At 42.3% G+C, this 15,660-nt stretch overlaps 1 protein-coding gene across 1 annotated transcript in view; it reads left to right on the plus strand.

Annotated features, from left to right (window-relative positions):
- Positions 1-15,199, plus strand: part of ZNF185 (zinc finger protein 185 with LIM domain) — an 82,184-nt gene extending 66,985 nt beyond the window's left edge. The window contains exons 29-35 of the mRNA XM_066582125.1: positions 3,718-3,807; positions 3,914-4,018; positions 5,762-5,833; positions 6,225-6,308; positions 9,602-9,704; positions 10,984-11,081; positions 12,506-15,199. Coding sequence (XP_066438222.1) covers positions 3,718-3,807; positions 3,914-4,018; positions 5,762-5,833; positions 6,225-6,308; positions 9,602-9,704; positions 10,984-11,081; position 12,506 — 553 coding nt within the window. The 3' untranslated portion in view covers positions 12,507-15,199. The remainder of the gene's footprint in view (positions 1-3,717; positions 3,808-3,913; positions 4,019-5,761; positions 5,834-6,224; positions 6,309-9,601; positions 9,705-10,983; positions 11,082-12,505) is intronic.
- The last annotated feature ends 461 nt before the right edge of the window (positions 15,200-15,660 follow it).

A 15,660-nucleotide genomic window follows, 5' to 3' on the forward strand; every position in this document is an offset into this window, starting at 1 on the left:
TATTAAAGTTACAGCCTACTCAGTTGTTTCTATTCTCCCAACCACCCCTGCCCAACGTATTGAGCCAGAACTAGAGATACCGTAGGTGTGTGTCCGAAAACTGGGGCCCATATCTAGTAGACTTTTATGGCATTTCCTGACGGTAACGAGAGGGCATCCGCTACGTCTACAGGAAAGCAGGTTTCATCACCAACATAGAAAGGGTTCTTTACTGTAAGAGCAGTTAGACTGTGGAACTCTCTGCCTGAGGACGTAGTGATGGCAAAATCCATAGAGGAGTTTAAAAGGGGACTTGATGTCTTTCTGGAGCGGAAGAATATTATAGGTTATAAATCTTACGTTAACTGTTAATCCGGGTATACAGGCAGGTAGGAACTATTAGGGGTTGATCCAGGGAACAGTCTGATTGCCATTAGGGAGTCGGGAAGGAATTTTCCCCCCAAAAGGGCTAATTGGCTTCTGCTCTTGGGTTTTTTTTTGCCTTCCTCTGGATCAACAACACAGGAGAATAAACAGGCTGGACTAGATGGACATTGGCTTCATTCGGCCTTACATACTATGTTACTATGTATATCCTTCATGGCATATCCTTTAAAGGGGTTGTGCCAATTTCTAAAGTTATTCCCTAACCATAGGACAGGGGATAACTTTATGATCGGTGAGGTCCAACCACTGTGACCCCCACCAGTGCCAAGAGCTGAGGTTCCGAAGTTCCCTACATGAATTAAATGACAGTCAAGCATATGCACCATCACTCCATTCATTTCAATTACAGCGCCAAAGTTTGCAGAGCGCTCATACTCGGGAATTTTCAGCACTCCTGTTAAAATGAATGGAACCCAGTGCACTTGCTTCACCTTTGCTACATTCATGCAAGAAACTTTGGGACCCCTGATCTGGAGATTGTTGGGGGTCACAACGGTCTGACCCCCAATGATTATAAAGTTATCCCCTTTCCTGTGGACAACTTTTCACAACCCCTTTAATACAACTCCCAGATAAGAGCTTACTTCAGTTGTATCCAGTCTACAAGCTCCAAAGTGACATTTTCTGCGTATGGCAAACGCAGTAATGCTTTCATACTCGGAAAAAAGGTGTGGATGACTCTCAGCAATATCAGGAATTCCAAACATGTCGGGATACTTGAGACTGTTGTACAGTTTTTTCATCCAAAGTTCCTTAGAGAATTCTAGTTACTTGAGAGAATGTCAGAAGTCATTTTATAAATGTCACTTGCAATATCTTTTCTCCATTGAGCACCGTGTGCTTGACAATATGGAGAGCCCTCTGATTACACGGTTCATTCTACATATCTAGCATTTTTTATCCACATAATAGCAAATGGTGCGAACAGCAAAGAGAGCGCCCCCTAGGCCGGGGATTGACAGCGATGGGGTTAACATACAGTAGCCTCCTTGCTCAGTCTTCCAGGACTGTTACATTGAGCTTTCTCCAGCTTGTCAGCAACGATTAGGGATATGCCCATTTTGTACTGCTTCATTGTCCGCCCCATTCTTCTGCCTTGTGTGACCTCGCTCGCATCCCATGAATGCCGAGAAAAATCGAGCCTGGATGAAGCGGCGAGTGATTGTACGGCGTTACTGACTGTTCATATCTTTGTCTCCACATAAAGGCTTTCATGCAGAATATAATGAGCTTTAGTTACTGTAATTCATGTGTGATGTGCGTGGGAAGTACATAGCACATCGGACATATCTGTATGCGTATTAACATATCACAGGGCATTAAAGGGGTTTATGGTACTATAATATTGATGACCCATCCTTAGGAGAAGTCATTAAAAGGAACCTGTTTACAGCTATAAGCACCATATACTAAGTTGTAGTGCTTATGTGGAGGGCCAGGGCAAGCAGGGTAGAACAGGTTCCTGGTCCAGAATAGGCTTAAAGGGGTTGTCCCGCGGCAGCAAGTGGGTCTATACACTTCTGTATGGCCATAATAATGCACTTTGTAATGTACATTGTGCATTAATTATGAGCCATACAGAAGTTATAAAAAGTTTTTTACTTACCTGCTCCGTTGCTAGCGTCCTCGTTCCCATGGAGCCCGACTAATTTTCGCCCTCCGATGGCCAAATTAGCCGCGCTTGCGCAGTCCGGGTCTTCTGCAGTCTTCTATGGAGCCGCTCGTGCCAGAGAGCGGCTCCGTGTAGCTCCGCCCCGTCACGTGCCGATTCCAGCCAATCAGGAGGCTGGAATCGGCAATGGACCGCACAGAAGAGCTGCGGTCCACGAAGACAGAGGATCCCGGCGGCCATCTTCAGCGGTAAGTATTGAAGTCACCGGAGCGCGGGGACTAAGGTAAGCGCTCCGGTAAACTTTCTTTACTTCCCTGCATCGGGGTTGTCTCGCGCCGAACGGGGGGGGGGGTTGAAAAAAAAAAAAACCCGTTTCGGCGCGGGACAACCCCTTTAAGAGCTTAAGTGATGTGCATAATGGTTGTCACACTGCTTCCCTAGAAACATATATAGTATAACTGCAGAGAAGCGGCTTGGTAAAGTTTTTATAGAAGTTGCCTCACCCTGGAGCAGATTAAGGCTTTCCTTGGCTGTATGAAAATTGTAGGCTCCCCAATTAGTCTAAAGTTCTAAAATATATCTGACATTTACTACATAGATATGATAACAGAATCAAGCTTACTACATACGATAACAGAACTGAGCTTACTGCATAGATATGATAACAGAACCAAGCCTACTACATAATAACTAGTGATGTCCTCTCTGACTGAAGTTATTCACTTTACATTTTCTTCTCCTTGTGACCCAGACCACTATGATGACTTCACCTGATCACAACTTTTGTCTGCAGAATTGCATACAGACATCTTTGGCTCCTCGATTTTCCAGCAACCTGTCTTTGTTGTCCATACCTCTACACAATCCTTTTTTTCAGTGTCCTAAATAGCAGTTATGCCCTTTAAGCCCCCCACTTGTCCCCACTCAGTTACAATGCCCCTGTTCATTAATAATGCCATTGTATGCCTTCACTCAATTATAATGCCCCCTTATATGCTCACATTTAGTTATAATGTACACTTATGCTCCCATTCAGTAATAACAGTTCCCTTATATGCCCCCATTAGGTAATAATAGCCCCCTTATATGCCCTCATTCAGCCCTGATCAGTAGTAATAGCTTTCACCCTTCTTTGGCAACCACCATGATACTGATCAGGCTTCAGAAACCTCAATGATCATGTATAATTCATGGGGGAATCAGTAGCCAACTATACATCTCCCCTGCGGGGACGGACCTGGCTCTAGCTAAGAAAGGGGATTGCTAGCAAAGACAAATGGCATGGGTTGTCTTGACGAGTGGATGCTGTATGGCAGCATCTTCTGACAGCTTCTTCTGACTAGTTTCTTATCTATTTAAGACCAATTAATATGCAGCAATTACATTATACGATTATCTGGGCTGATTACATTCCAAAGCGGGAAATTGACTTAATGTAGCAAAGCAAATTGTCTTCTAAAATACTAATGCCTAGATTTAATTCCGTACATGCAGGAAATATTTGACTGCGGCATAAGCAGTTGTAATCGCATTGTCACAGCGTACTGATGAGCTTACCATCAGTAATTACATTGTATTGTATGTAGTAAAGGACTTGCAAGTGTAAAGGCAGTGCTAGAGGCAGGGCATACCCTACTTAATGACTTGTCTGAACGTGGTATTTGTGGTCTCTTAATTAGATCCAGCTCACGTAGTACAGTTACTACAACTCGCTCTACAGTCCCCTCATTCAGAGAGTACGTGGACAACTCCGACAACAGATCTGTGCGGTAAGTAGATGGAAGGGATGAACATAATGTGCATGACTTGGCATTCAATGAAGAATAAAGCAGTGGTTACTCAACTGATGACTTCAATCAATCTCGTTACTTCCAGATCTGTATCCAGCACCAGATCAGACTTCTCAACTACCACCATGGAGACACAATATGAGAACCCCTTAGCGTATGAAGCCAGCCAATATGATGCCCAGTCATCCAGGTAAGCTATAGTCTATATGCAATAGATATAGAGTATAGTAGAGCCTGATTACTAGTCATTCTAACACCTTCGGAGCGTGCCCTCATACAGTTATGGTGGTCCGTGCGGCACTCTGTGTCTGATGGTCTTCATTAGAAGCAATATCTCCAATGGAGGTATAATATGGTGTCCAATAGAACATGTCACGTCTTTCTCTTTATATCGATTATATTGTGATTCTAGGATTATACCGGTGTATGTATTTTCTCCTGTTTAGGCTGCATTCACACCTCACGTTGTTTGTTGCGGTTTTTAAAGTTACAATTATAAAATGCATCAAAGAAATGCGTGAGGTTTTCAAAAAATGGATACATTGTTTTCAACCATGCATTCTTTTTTTATAAATACATGCGGTTTGTTGATGATTTCTTTAACTGCAGTTCAAAAAAATAACAAAAAACACAAAGTGTGAACGCAGCCTTACAGGTTCTATACAGTAATGGTTATCTTTATAGCCTAGAATTTCCTCTTTAGGGCTCAGTCAGACGACCGCGTGTTTTTTACGTGCGCATAATGCTCGCTTCTAAAAGAACCAATGGGTTCCTATAGAAGTGTTCATATGTGTGGGATTAGCAGCGCAACACAGCACGCACCTAAATAAGGTAGGACATAGGGGCGCGTTTTGCCGGAGTTTCCATTGACTCCTATGGGGGCAGGAGTTAATGGAAACTCCTGTGCATAGCTTCCCCACTGCTTACAGCAGGGCATTTAAAAGGTGCTTCTGGCAAAAAACACCTTTTAAATGTCCCACTGTAACCCCTTAGTCCCTGCGGGGATGAGGAGACTCCCCGAGAGTTGTTAATCCCCGTGGGGAGTCCCCTCATCCCTGCACACTGTGACAGCACTGTCATAATGTTCAGTGATGATGGGTCTCCCTGTGGGGATGAAAGAATTCCCTGCCACAGCTGTGATAGCTGTGGCAGAGTATTACAATGCTATCCCATTGCTTTCAATGGGGCTGGCGCTGCTGCCGCCCCATTGACAGCAATGGGATGAAGTTACCCCTGCAGGGATTGAAATATAAGCCCTTCCCTGAAAATAATCCCTAGCTGCTGGGAAAAAAAAATTATACATCACCTAGCAGAGCTGGCGGGGCTCTGGGGCATCTTCTCCCCGGCACTCTTCTAAATAATTTCTTCTTAAAAATCACAGCCCCCTGAAAGCTCTGCCTCTGATTGGCTGAGCGCAGGGACCAATCATAGCCGTTCAATCATTGTTGAACATTGTTGAATGTAATTGTGGTTTCAGGGAGCAGGAAAAGGGAATCCCCGCGGCCGAATGGCTCCGTCTCAGAACGTAATCGAACAATGCCAAACGGACCCCATTGACTATAATGAGGTCTGTTCGATTTCCGCTCAGGTGCCCAGCTTATGGACAGAAGAAGAAACACTATTTTGAGCCAGATCAGTGATGGAGCCTCCGGCTGCAGTTTCCATTGCAGATGTGAAACCGGCCTGAAAACTATTTTTGATAGTTCTTTCTTTGTTTACACTTTCTGAATGACAGGGGTGGGAAGTTCTACTTCTTCCAGTCATTCTGATATGTAATGCTTCAGTAAGTGAACAGTATATGAACCCAACCTGAACCTGCGGGACTGCAGGAGCTTTAAACAGGTTGTACATTTATCACCATATACAGAGCACATTAATGGCCGCCTTTATGCATCATTTTTACGTTACGGTTTTATTTTATTCTTTTTTACAGCAGCAAAGGAGTCCTGTTTGTAAAGGAGTATGTGAATTCACGAGAGAGCATGAAATCTCCAACAACCACAGGGTAAACCATGTGCTACTATAAGATATAAAGGGAACCTGTTAGGCCTCTAATCATCCCTGGGGTACGTACACCCTAGTGGTCGGTCAGTACTGAACGTGTGCAGCCTGGGCAGAGCGGAGTCCGGTGTGACTAATTAATATTTATATATTCACTGCTGTCTCATGCCGCTGATTGACAGCTCTCATATGCACAGTAATAGGGAGAGATCTGTCCATCAGCGGCATGCACAGCCGCATCTGTCAATATAGCTGAATACACATTAAATGGGCTGTGGCCGCTATCGGGTCTGACAACCACCAATCACACGTTGATGGCCAGTTCTAATGACAGGCCACCGCTCTATATTTCTCCACGAGGCTAGTGTTAAAGATACATATTCTTTCCCATTCAGGAGCATTTCTGATTTCTCAGATGATTTGGAGAGCATACCCTTCAGCAGTAATTCCAGTTATCTGTATAGCAGTGCAACACTGAGGTAAGCAGAGTGACATATGGATGGGATACAGGACGGATGGGATACGGGAAGGATGGGATACGGAATGGATGGGATATGGAATGGATGGGATACGGAATGGATGGGATACGGAATGGATGGGATACGGGATGGATGGGATACGGGATGGATGGGATACGGGAAGGATGGGATACGGGAAGGATGGGATACGGGAAGGATGGGATACGTGAAGGATGGGATACGTGAAGGATGGGATACGTGAAGGATGGGATACGTGAAGGATGGGATATGGGAAGGATGGGATATGGGAAGGATGGGATACGGGAAGGATGGGATACGGGAAGGATGAAATAAGGAATGGATGGAATAAGGGATGGATGGAATACGGGATGGATGGGATACAGGATAGATGGGATACGGGAAGGCTAGTATAAGGGATGGATGGGATACGGCATAGATACAAGCTAGATAGAATGCTCTTTACCTACTCGGATGTCTATTGTTTTTCTGTGAGAAAGTAGTTTATTCTTCTGTAAGATGACATCACTTCTCTCGATATATCGGATATTATGTCATACATTATGTTATTTATTAGCTTCCACAAAAATACATCAATTCCAGGATATTTTCATTATCCCTCATGTCTTCCGGAATGGCCAAGCTTAGCTTTACATACATCTAATATGTGCTGCGTCTTTATGACCCAGATTTCATTTTTTGTGCAGTAAAATATTAATGTGTCAGTTATACTAAGCAAAAAAACGACAGAAAATGAAATGTCAGCGCGGCTCCCGAACAGACAGCGATTGGAAGAGACATGTTCCCTTTGATGGTAACACTGAGGATCAGTCATGAAGACTAATTCACAGTTGATGCTGCAAATACAGCTCTGTGGGTACCCAATCCCAGAGGGGCCGCTCCATAGAAACACTCGCTGCTCTGACTTTTAAAGGTAAAACTACAAATGAAGTTTTTGCCTTGAGTTTTGAGTGTTCTCACCCGCTATCCCCACCACATCTCTCAGCTATTGTCAAGATGCAGACTTTGTGAGGAAATACAGTTATTATCACATATGTAGATATGCAGAGTCTAGATTTCTTTATGTAATAGCTGACATTCAGATGAGGAAGGTGTTCTTATAAAGATGTAAGATCCAAAGGGTGGGAAAGGGATAAGTGGCAACACAGTAAGACCCCATTTACACTGACAGATGGTCACTCAAAAGCCGCTCAAAAAACACTTTGAGTGACAGTTTCGAGCGAGCATCTTTGCATAGTCTACAGTAGCTAAGTAGCTACTTAAGAGCTATGCAGACGGAGTGGCACACCGCCACTATTGCTTGGCGAACAATGCAGTTGTTCTGCATAAGTAAACGGCTGTATTGTTCTCCATGATTACAACTCGCATCCCCACTGTGAGCTACCAGCGGGACACAGGCTGTAAGAATCTTATCAGCGCTGCTGACTGATAACAGCCCGCACCGCTGATAAGAGTTCGGCGCTCAATTCAAGAAAACTAGAATTGAGCAAGTAACAACTTGTACATGAAAACTGTACCATGTCCGTTCACTTAGATCCAACGATTCTCGCTCAAAAGACAGAGAATCGTCTGGTCTAAATGGGCCTTTAAAAGAGAATTCCTACCAACCACACAAACTGGAGAGGATTACCGAGACATTTATTTATTTAGCTCAATGTATACATATTCCGTAGCAGTGAACACAGATTGTCATCCCTTATATTGGGCTCTGTCCCCATTGGGGCTCACAATCTGTAGTCACCTATTCGGACATTTTTGATATATGGGGAGATAAGGCATATACAAACTGCAGTCAGAAGTTACTCTTTGCCAGATTTGAACCCAGGACCCCAGTGCCACAAGATAAGAGGGCTAACCACTGAGCTGCTGTGAATTTCAAGCCTTGTCTGGATTTTATACTCATGACACATACGCCCTCCAGCAGTGGGGTTTGTATGGAGCCGCCCTTTGATAGCTGACACCCACCTCCAGCAGTCACCATCTGAGAACTCAGATCACAGGCTAACCATTTAGATGCCAGTGTCAAATCGGACAGTGGCATTTAAATGGCCCAACAGATGACATAAGTTTCTTCTGTCTCCCAAGTGCCCCCCATAAGATTGTGGGGTGCTTTGACATGGCCTCCAGGGCTGACATGTATTTCTGCCTATTAAGATGTGCTTGTGGCATGTCTTAAAAGGGTTTCCTGGGACTTAAAAACAACTTTAAACGGGTTAAAATCGCTAAAAAACTGAATACTCACCTATCCCGGCCGCTCCCCATCCAGTGCTGCAGCTCCGGTGCCTGCTGCACAGGACTCGGAAGAAGAGGCTGGCAGTCACCTGAAGTGCATTGTGCACATGATCGCTCAGTCACTCAGGCAATGATTCTTCTAAGGCCACTGAAGCCTGTGAGTGGCTGAGCAGTAAACAGGATGTGACGGCTCCTTCTGGATAGGTGAGTATTCCGTTTTCATTTATTTTTAAGCTTTTTTAACTTTTTCTTTTAAGTCCTAGAAAACCCATTTAATACAACACTGAAGTATTGTAGTATAATGATAAGTGATCAGATGATCGCCACTTCAAGTTACCTATGTGGACTAAACATTAAAATGTAAAATAAGCTGAATATATATATTTTTAAATTATTACAAAAATATAATATTAAAAGCTTTTACAAACGACTTTTCCATTTTTAACATTAAATAACAAAATAAACTTTTTTGATCACCATGTCTCTAAGAAAAATGTTACAAAATGCGATCAAAAGGTTGTGTGGAGCCCCAAATGGTGTCAATAGACATTATAGAATGTACGACAAAAAGCAAGCCTTCATCCAACCCCATCAACAGAAAAAGAAAGCTATGGCGCTTAGAAGACGGCAGCAGAAAGCAAAGTTTTTTTAAAAGCTATTTCTTAAGAGTAGTACAACAAAAAAAGCCATATACCTTTCCTAGCGCTGTAATCGTACCGACACAGAATAAAGTTAATAAAACAACCCCCCCAAAAAACAGTTTTTTCACTTCATCCCACTTAGAAATTTTTTAAACTTTATCCATATATTACATGGCACATTAAATGTTACCATTAAAAAATACAATTCGGCCCGCAAAAAAAAAGACCGCCGATGGCTATGTTAACAGAAAAATAAAGAAGTTATGACTTTTTGAAAGTGGGTAGCGGAGAGCATAAATGAAAAAAACAAAAAATGGCCATGTTCTTAAGGGGGTAACGCTGGTAAAATATCTCAGCGTCATTCATTCTCTTGGTAACCCTTGTTTTTCACTTTTTCCTTAGAACTGATGAAGGTCCCTGCACTTACTGCGGTCGAGAAATCAAAGACTGTCCAAAGATCATCCTGGAACACCTTAATATCTACTGCCATGAATATTGCTTCAAGGTGATTACGTTTTCTATCAGGTTTCTAACTAAACATTATTGATGTATGGACAAGAACATGTTCTATACAGCGTCACAGAGTAACACAACACACGTCCAACATTTGTATAAAACTAGATCCAAATTCAATGCTATTTATTTCCTTAACCCTTTGCAATCCAATTTTGGATTCAGGTTTTCCTAGGGGGTTTTCTCTTTCTGCCATTATGCATTGGCACCACCTGCTGGCTAGAGCCAGTACTGTGGTATGGGACATGCTGGAGATGCCCCTGACAACAGAGCGGGCAGTAATATACAGTAAGAATACCCTGCCAGACGTCTGTGCAGCCTTCAATCAGAATGTCTTCAGACGTCAGACAGTGGATTGGAAAGAGTTAATATACCTTTACAGAGGTCTGAGTACTGTTTTCTTCTCCAAACCCCTGCAGAGATCTAGAGTTAAAAAGGTTTTCTAGCTCTTGGAAATTTATGATCTATCCCCAAGATAAGTCATCAGTAGCTAATTAGCAGGGACCACCACTTGCAACCCTTAACAATCAGTTGTTCACTGGGCTTCGGTGTGCAGAGCAGGAAGCAAATAGCTCCCTACATTACGCAGTGGCCTGGAATGTTATTGCAGGCGCTAGTTCCCATTCTCTTTGATAGCTTGTAGCCACCAATAGAGGGCACTCAAGGAATCTGCTGCACGGCAGGTGCAAGGCTTGCTACTACTTGCCTATTACGACACAACAGTTGCACCCTTTAGAATATTTGCAAAAAAGCTTGCAAAAAAGAAGGCTTAGAGGAGACTTAATAGCTGTCTACAAATATCTGAAGGGCTGTCACAGTGTAGAGGGATCAGCCCTATTCTCATCTGTACAAGGAAAGATTAGAAGCAATGGGATGAAACTGAAAGGGAGGAGACACAGATTAGATATTAGACAGTGAGGGTGATCAATGAGTGGAACAGGTTGCCACTGGAGCTGGGGAGATCTCCTTCAATGGAAGTGTTCAAACAAATGCTGGACAGACATCTGTCTGGGATGATTTAGTGAATCCTGCACTGAGCAGGGGGTCGGACCAGATGACCCTGGAGGTCCTTCCAACTCTACCAGTCTATGATTCATATAAATTCCTTTCAACACCATGGGTGAAGGGTTCTTTCCATTGAAAGGTGTCCTACTATGTTACCGTGTCAGAGATACTTTGACCCACACATCTTTCCAACCTGGCTTTAGGTGCAGATGAATGCGCATAATTCAATATATACATAGATATCATGTCATTGTTTTACTTTCCAGTGTGGAATTTGCCACAAGCCTATGGGGGATTTAACGGACAGCCTGTTCATCCACCGTGATGTGGTTCACTGCGAGAGCTGTTACGAGAAGCTCTTCTAGTAAGTAGGATATAAAGTTACATACTGCTGTTTACTTAGTAGCATAATGCAAATCTGCACATCCGCCGGGCTGAAGAAAGAAGATCCGGCCGCGACGGACAGGAGATCCGCAGTGTCCGGAGAGGTGCATATAATCGATTTTGAGGCCTCATGTCTGTGGGGCAGGAGGGACCCGTTGCAGGATTCTGCATGGAGAATCGGTGCGGGCCTGAATTTCCCCGTGGACATGAGGCCTTAGACTACCAATGTACAGTGCGCATCCGGTAGTCAGAGAAGCGATTCGACAATCTGTGTTTCTCCAGGCCTGGAGGGTTGCTCTAAAAGCTCTTAAATTTTCAAGGAAAAGTATATTTCTTTTTATCTATTGCCAGCAGCGGCTACAAAACCCACCAGCATCTGAGTTAACGTTGATTGTGTGAAATAATGAAATATATTTTATATGTATTCTGAAAGCATATTTTACAATTGGAACATAAATTTCCTAAATGTAAACGGAATTGATGAAAACAGCAAATAACAGGCAGTCATGCATGCAAATTGTTAACTGACTGGATTCACGACTGAGCAGATGCAGCGAAGCATGGTCAAATATCCTGCATTATTCATGTCAAGCTGCAAGCCGAAACACTGCAATCTTCTGGTTTTAGGGCAAACTCTGTGCATTTGTGGATGGATGGATGGATGGAGAGAGAGAGAGATATGAGATAGATAGATATGAGATAGATAGATATGAGATAGATAGATATGAGATAGATAGATAGATAGATAGATAGATAGATAGATAGATAGATAGATAGATAGATAGATATGAGAGAGATAGATAGATAGAGAGGAGATAGATAGATAGATAGATAGATAGATAGATAGATAGATAGATAGATAGATAGATAGGAGATAGATAGATAGATAGATAGATAGATAGATAGATAGATAGGAGATAGATAGATATGAGATAGATAGATAGATAGATAGATAGATAGATAGATAGATATGAGATAGATAGATAGATAGATAGATAGGAGATAGATAGATAGATAGATAGATAGATAGGAGATAGATAGATAGATAGATAGATAGATAGATAGATAGATAGATAGATAGATAGATAGATAGATAGATAGATAGATAGATAGATAGGAGATAGATAGATAGATAGATAGATAGATAGATAGGAGATAGATAGATAGATAGATAGATAGGAGATAGATAGATAGATAGATAGATAGGAGATAGATAGATAGATAGATAGATAGATAGATAGATAGGAGATAGATAGATAGATAGATAGATAGGAGATAGATAGATAGATAGATAGGAGATAGATAGATAGATAGATAGATATGGGATAGATATTAGATGGATAGATATAGATTTCAGTGATGTCATCTGATTTATCTAATTCTCTTTACCTTTTTTTCTTTTAGATCAGGAGGAACAAGATGGTGGAGTTGTGTCAATGTTTATTAAAGTTACGGACACTTTTTATTGGTTAGAGAGGACCTGATTACTTCATACATTACATACTAAGTATTTTACTAGTTCTCTTCCATTTGCGTATAATCCTCAACGTATAATTTATACACTCGGAGTAACCAAATCCTTATTCTTCTGCATCCTGTGAGGTTTCTCTAATTCTGTCATCGTATCAGATTTATAAGGTAAATTAGTCAAAATATTCTTCTCATATGTCATAAATACATATCTGATGTTCACATTGGTAAGGTCAGTGACCTTGGACCACCAGAATGAAAGGGTTCTATAGAATCCTAAGCAAAGGCCATTCAGATCAGTGACCGTGTGCCTACAATGTTGAGTCCCATTATCAGTAGCAGCGGTCTCTGTGCGGTGCCATAGGGCTCGGAGTGCTCCACAGAGGCCTTCTATATGACATACCAGAAGATAATTATCATAGGATTCCCCAAGTTTACTGACCATATACATTTGCAATCTCTGACTTCCTTCTAGTATTTCTGTTCCATCGCTCTCACTGCCTACATATAACATGAACAGCTATATAACCATAGACATTGTAACAATAATACTTATTGAAGTATCACTGGAGCTTCCTAAGATAATCTTTCCATGTTCCACTTTAACATTCAGGCATTTTTTTCAGTATTACTTATCACGCTCCCTCTAGGCCTATAAAGTTATTTCCAGCTGATACCGGTTCCAGTTGAGCAATTGTTTCTTGGTATGTGTCAGAGTTGTACACAAAGATGGGGGGTCCCAGAAAGCCTTTTAAATGGGCACCCCATCCTGTGGCCAGTTCTCACCCTCATCACCGCTTCTTCTGTATGACAGTGCTACACGGCTGGGAAGTGCCAAACCTTCCTTCTTCTAAACACGTATAAGGGATCGGCACTTCGAAGAAATGCAAACCCCAAGCTAAATCAATGCATTTATTAACGGGTTGCCCAAAGTGCCAATGGATGTTGGTCTTTAAATACTAGACACATGTAGCACCCTGACTGTATACACGGATCCCTCTATGTGAATCGGGTCTCCATTGCTTGTATGACATAAAAACTAGCTGTTGATGCTGAATCACCGAGAACTAGTCATGCATATACCCATTACTTGAATGAGAGATGCATAGCAACTCATGCGAGGGCCGCTATTAGCGGTTGTCACTCAGCATCTGATATATCAAGATAATGCTGTACATGATAATGGATAATGATGAGCCTCTGTGTGTAGTTCCATCCCATTTGATGGCAAGGAGTTCACTGCATGCATCACCATTCTTGTAGTCAAAGTGATGGAGTAGAGAATACCTCCGTAATACGGCATCCAATGGCTCATGTCAAGATTGTATCTTGGTATGGAATCAGACATTTGCAGAGGTACAGAAGAGCCCCGTAAAAATCTAGGGGTGCCCTTTTACAGTTTCATACGTTGGAGGTTGCATGGAGCCGTTCTAAGGCCATATGCATGAGTGAGGCCCAGAGGGTGGTGAACTACAACTTCATATATCTAACTATAGATTTCTACATATATGTATATTTTATTTACATGACAAACATGGTCTTCAGTATTCCACAATCTTTTACTATTGTGATTTTATTTTTCTTCATCCAATAAAGTACAGGAATCTGTAAGTTAATATATCTACAGGATGATTGTCTCGCTGGGAAGCTCAAACATATCAAATTTGTAATTTTTGTACGGTTCCCTGTGAAAATTGACCTGGAAAAAAGATTATAGAGCAGCTTTATGAAACCGGTCTAAAAAAAATACTAGCTCTATTGTCCTTAGCAACCAATCACAAAGCAGCTTTCATTTTTCAGGTGCACAATGGGGAATGAAAGCGGAGCTATGATTGGTTGCCAAGGGCGAAAGACTATTTTTTGTTTAGATAGTTTCATAATTTTCCCCTTATGTCTATCGATTACCAGACCGGACGCCACCTTGTTTCTTCTTGTGGGGTTTACTGAAGGGCCATGTGTTCATCAATAAGCCACGAACAACGGATGCCCTCAAAGATGTGATACGGCAGGAGGTTGCTGCCATCACCGATGTCACAATAGCCATTGCAGACTTGCATACAAAACTGCTTGGATGCAGGAGGGGCCATCTTCAGCCTACGCACTTGGCAGAACTTGTTTTCCAGCATACATGGTAAATACAGATCAATTTGCATAGGAAACCAGACAGAAATTACTAAGTAGTTGAGGAATGTTTGGGTCTCCTAGTGAGAAAATCATCCTGTGTAACGTACTTTATAGGATCTTAGTAAATCAGGCCTCTGGGCCTAAAAACTGGCCCAGAAATAACCGCGCTGTGTTGTCCATAACAGCCAATCAGTGAATTTAGAAAGTGAAAGCTGAGTTCTGATTCGTTGCTGTGAGCAGCAAGGCCCTATAACTGCGGCGGTCCCTTTATGATCAAGTACAAGAAGTATCACATTTATCTCTTCCATCCGAGTAAACAAGGAGTTAAACATAAAGTTCTGACTATTGGTGCACATCCTGTCCTGTTCTTGGGTTCATGGTGTATATTATAAAGAAGCAGGTGGGAAAGTGGATATAGAAGAAGCGTTTATATTGGAATGGGTGCGATACTCATGCAGGATGTCCATGTATGTTACCACAAACATTAAAGTATTATTTTAAACATTTTTGTTTCCGATTGTTATTTTAATTACATTTAATAGACCAACTTCAGCCAGAATGCTTAAAAATGGTCACATCAATGGTTTTGTATGGCAGGAAACATCAATCAAGAGGGTTGTGCAGCTACATTGATCAATGAATGCTTAAAAGTAGTGATGAGCGAGCATTGCCCTTAGCGAGTACCTGCCCGCTCGAGAGAAAAGGTTCAGCTGCCGGCGCGGGTGACAGGTGAGTTACGGCAGTGAGCGGGGGGGGGGGGGGGGGAGGGAGAGGGAGAGAGAGATCTCCCCTCCGTTCCTCCCTGCTCTCCCCTGCCGCTCTCTGCCCGCCGCCGGCTCGCTCGACCAATTGCCCTTAGCGAGTATGCTCGCTCATCACTATTTAAAAGTTCTACCTATAATGACCATTTATCTTCTAATGAGTTCATACTTTGCTATATAAGGACCTATAGATACTATTCACAC

This window comes from Eleutherodactylus coqui, chromosome 10, assembly GCF_035609145.1.
Source record: "Eleutherodactylus coqui strain aEleCoq1 chromosome 10, aEleCoq1.hap1, whole genome shotgun sequence".
Taxonomy (NCBI): domain Eukaryota; kingdom Metazoa; phylum Chordata; class Amphibia; order Anura; family Eleutherodactylidae; genus Eleutherodactylus; species Eleutherodactylus coqui.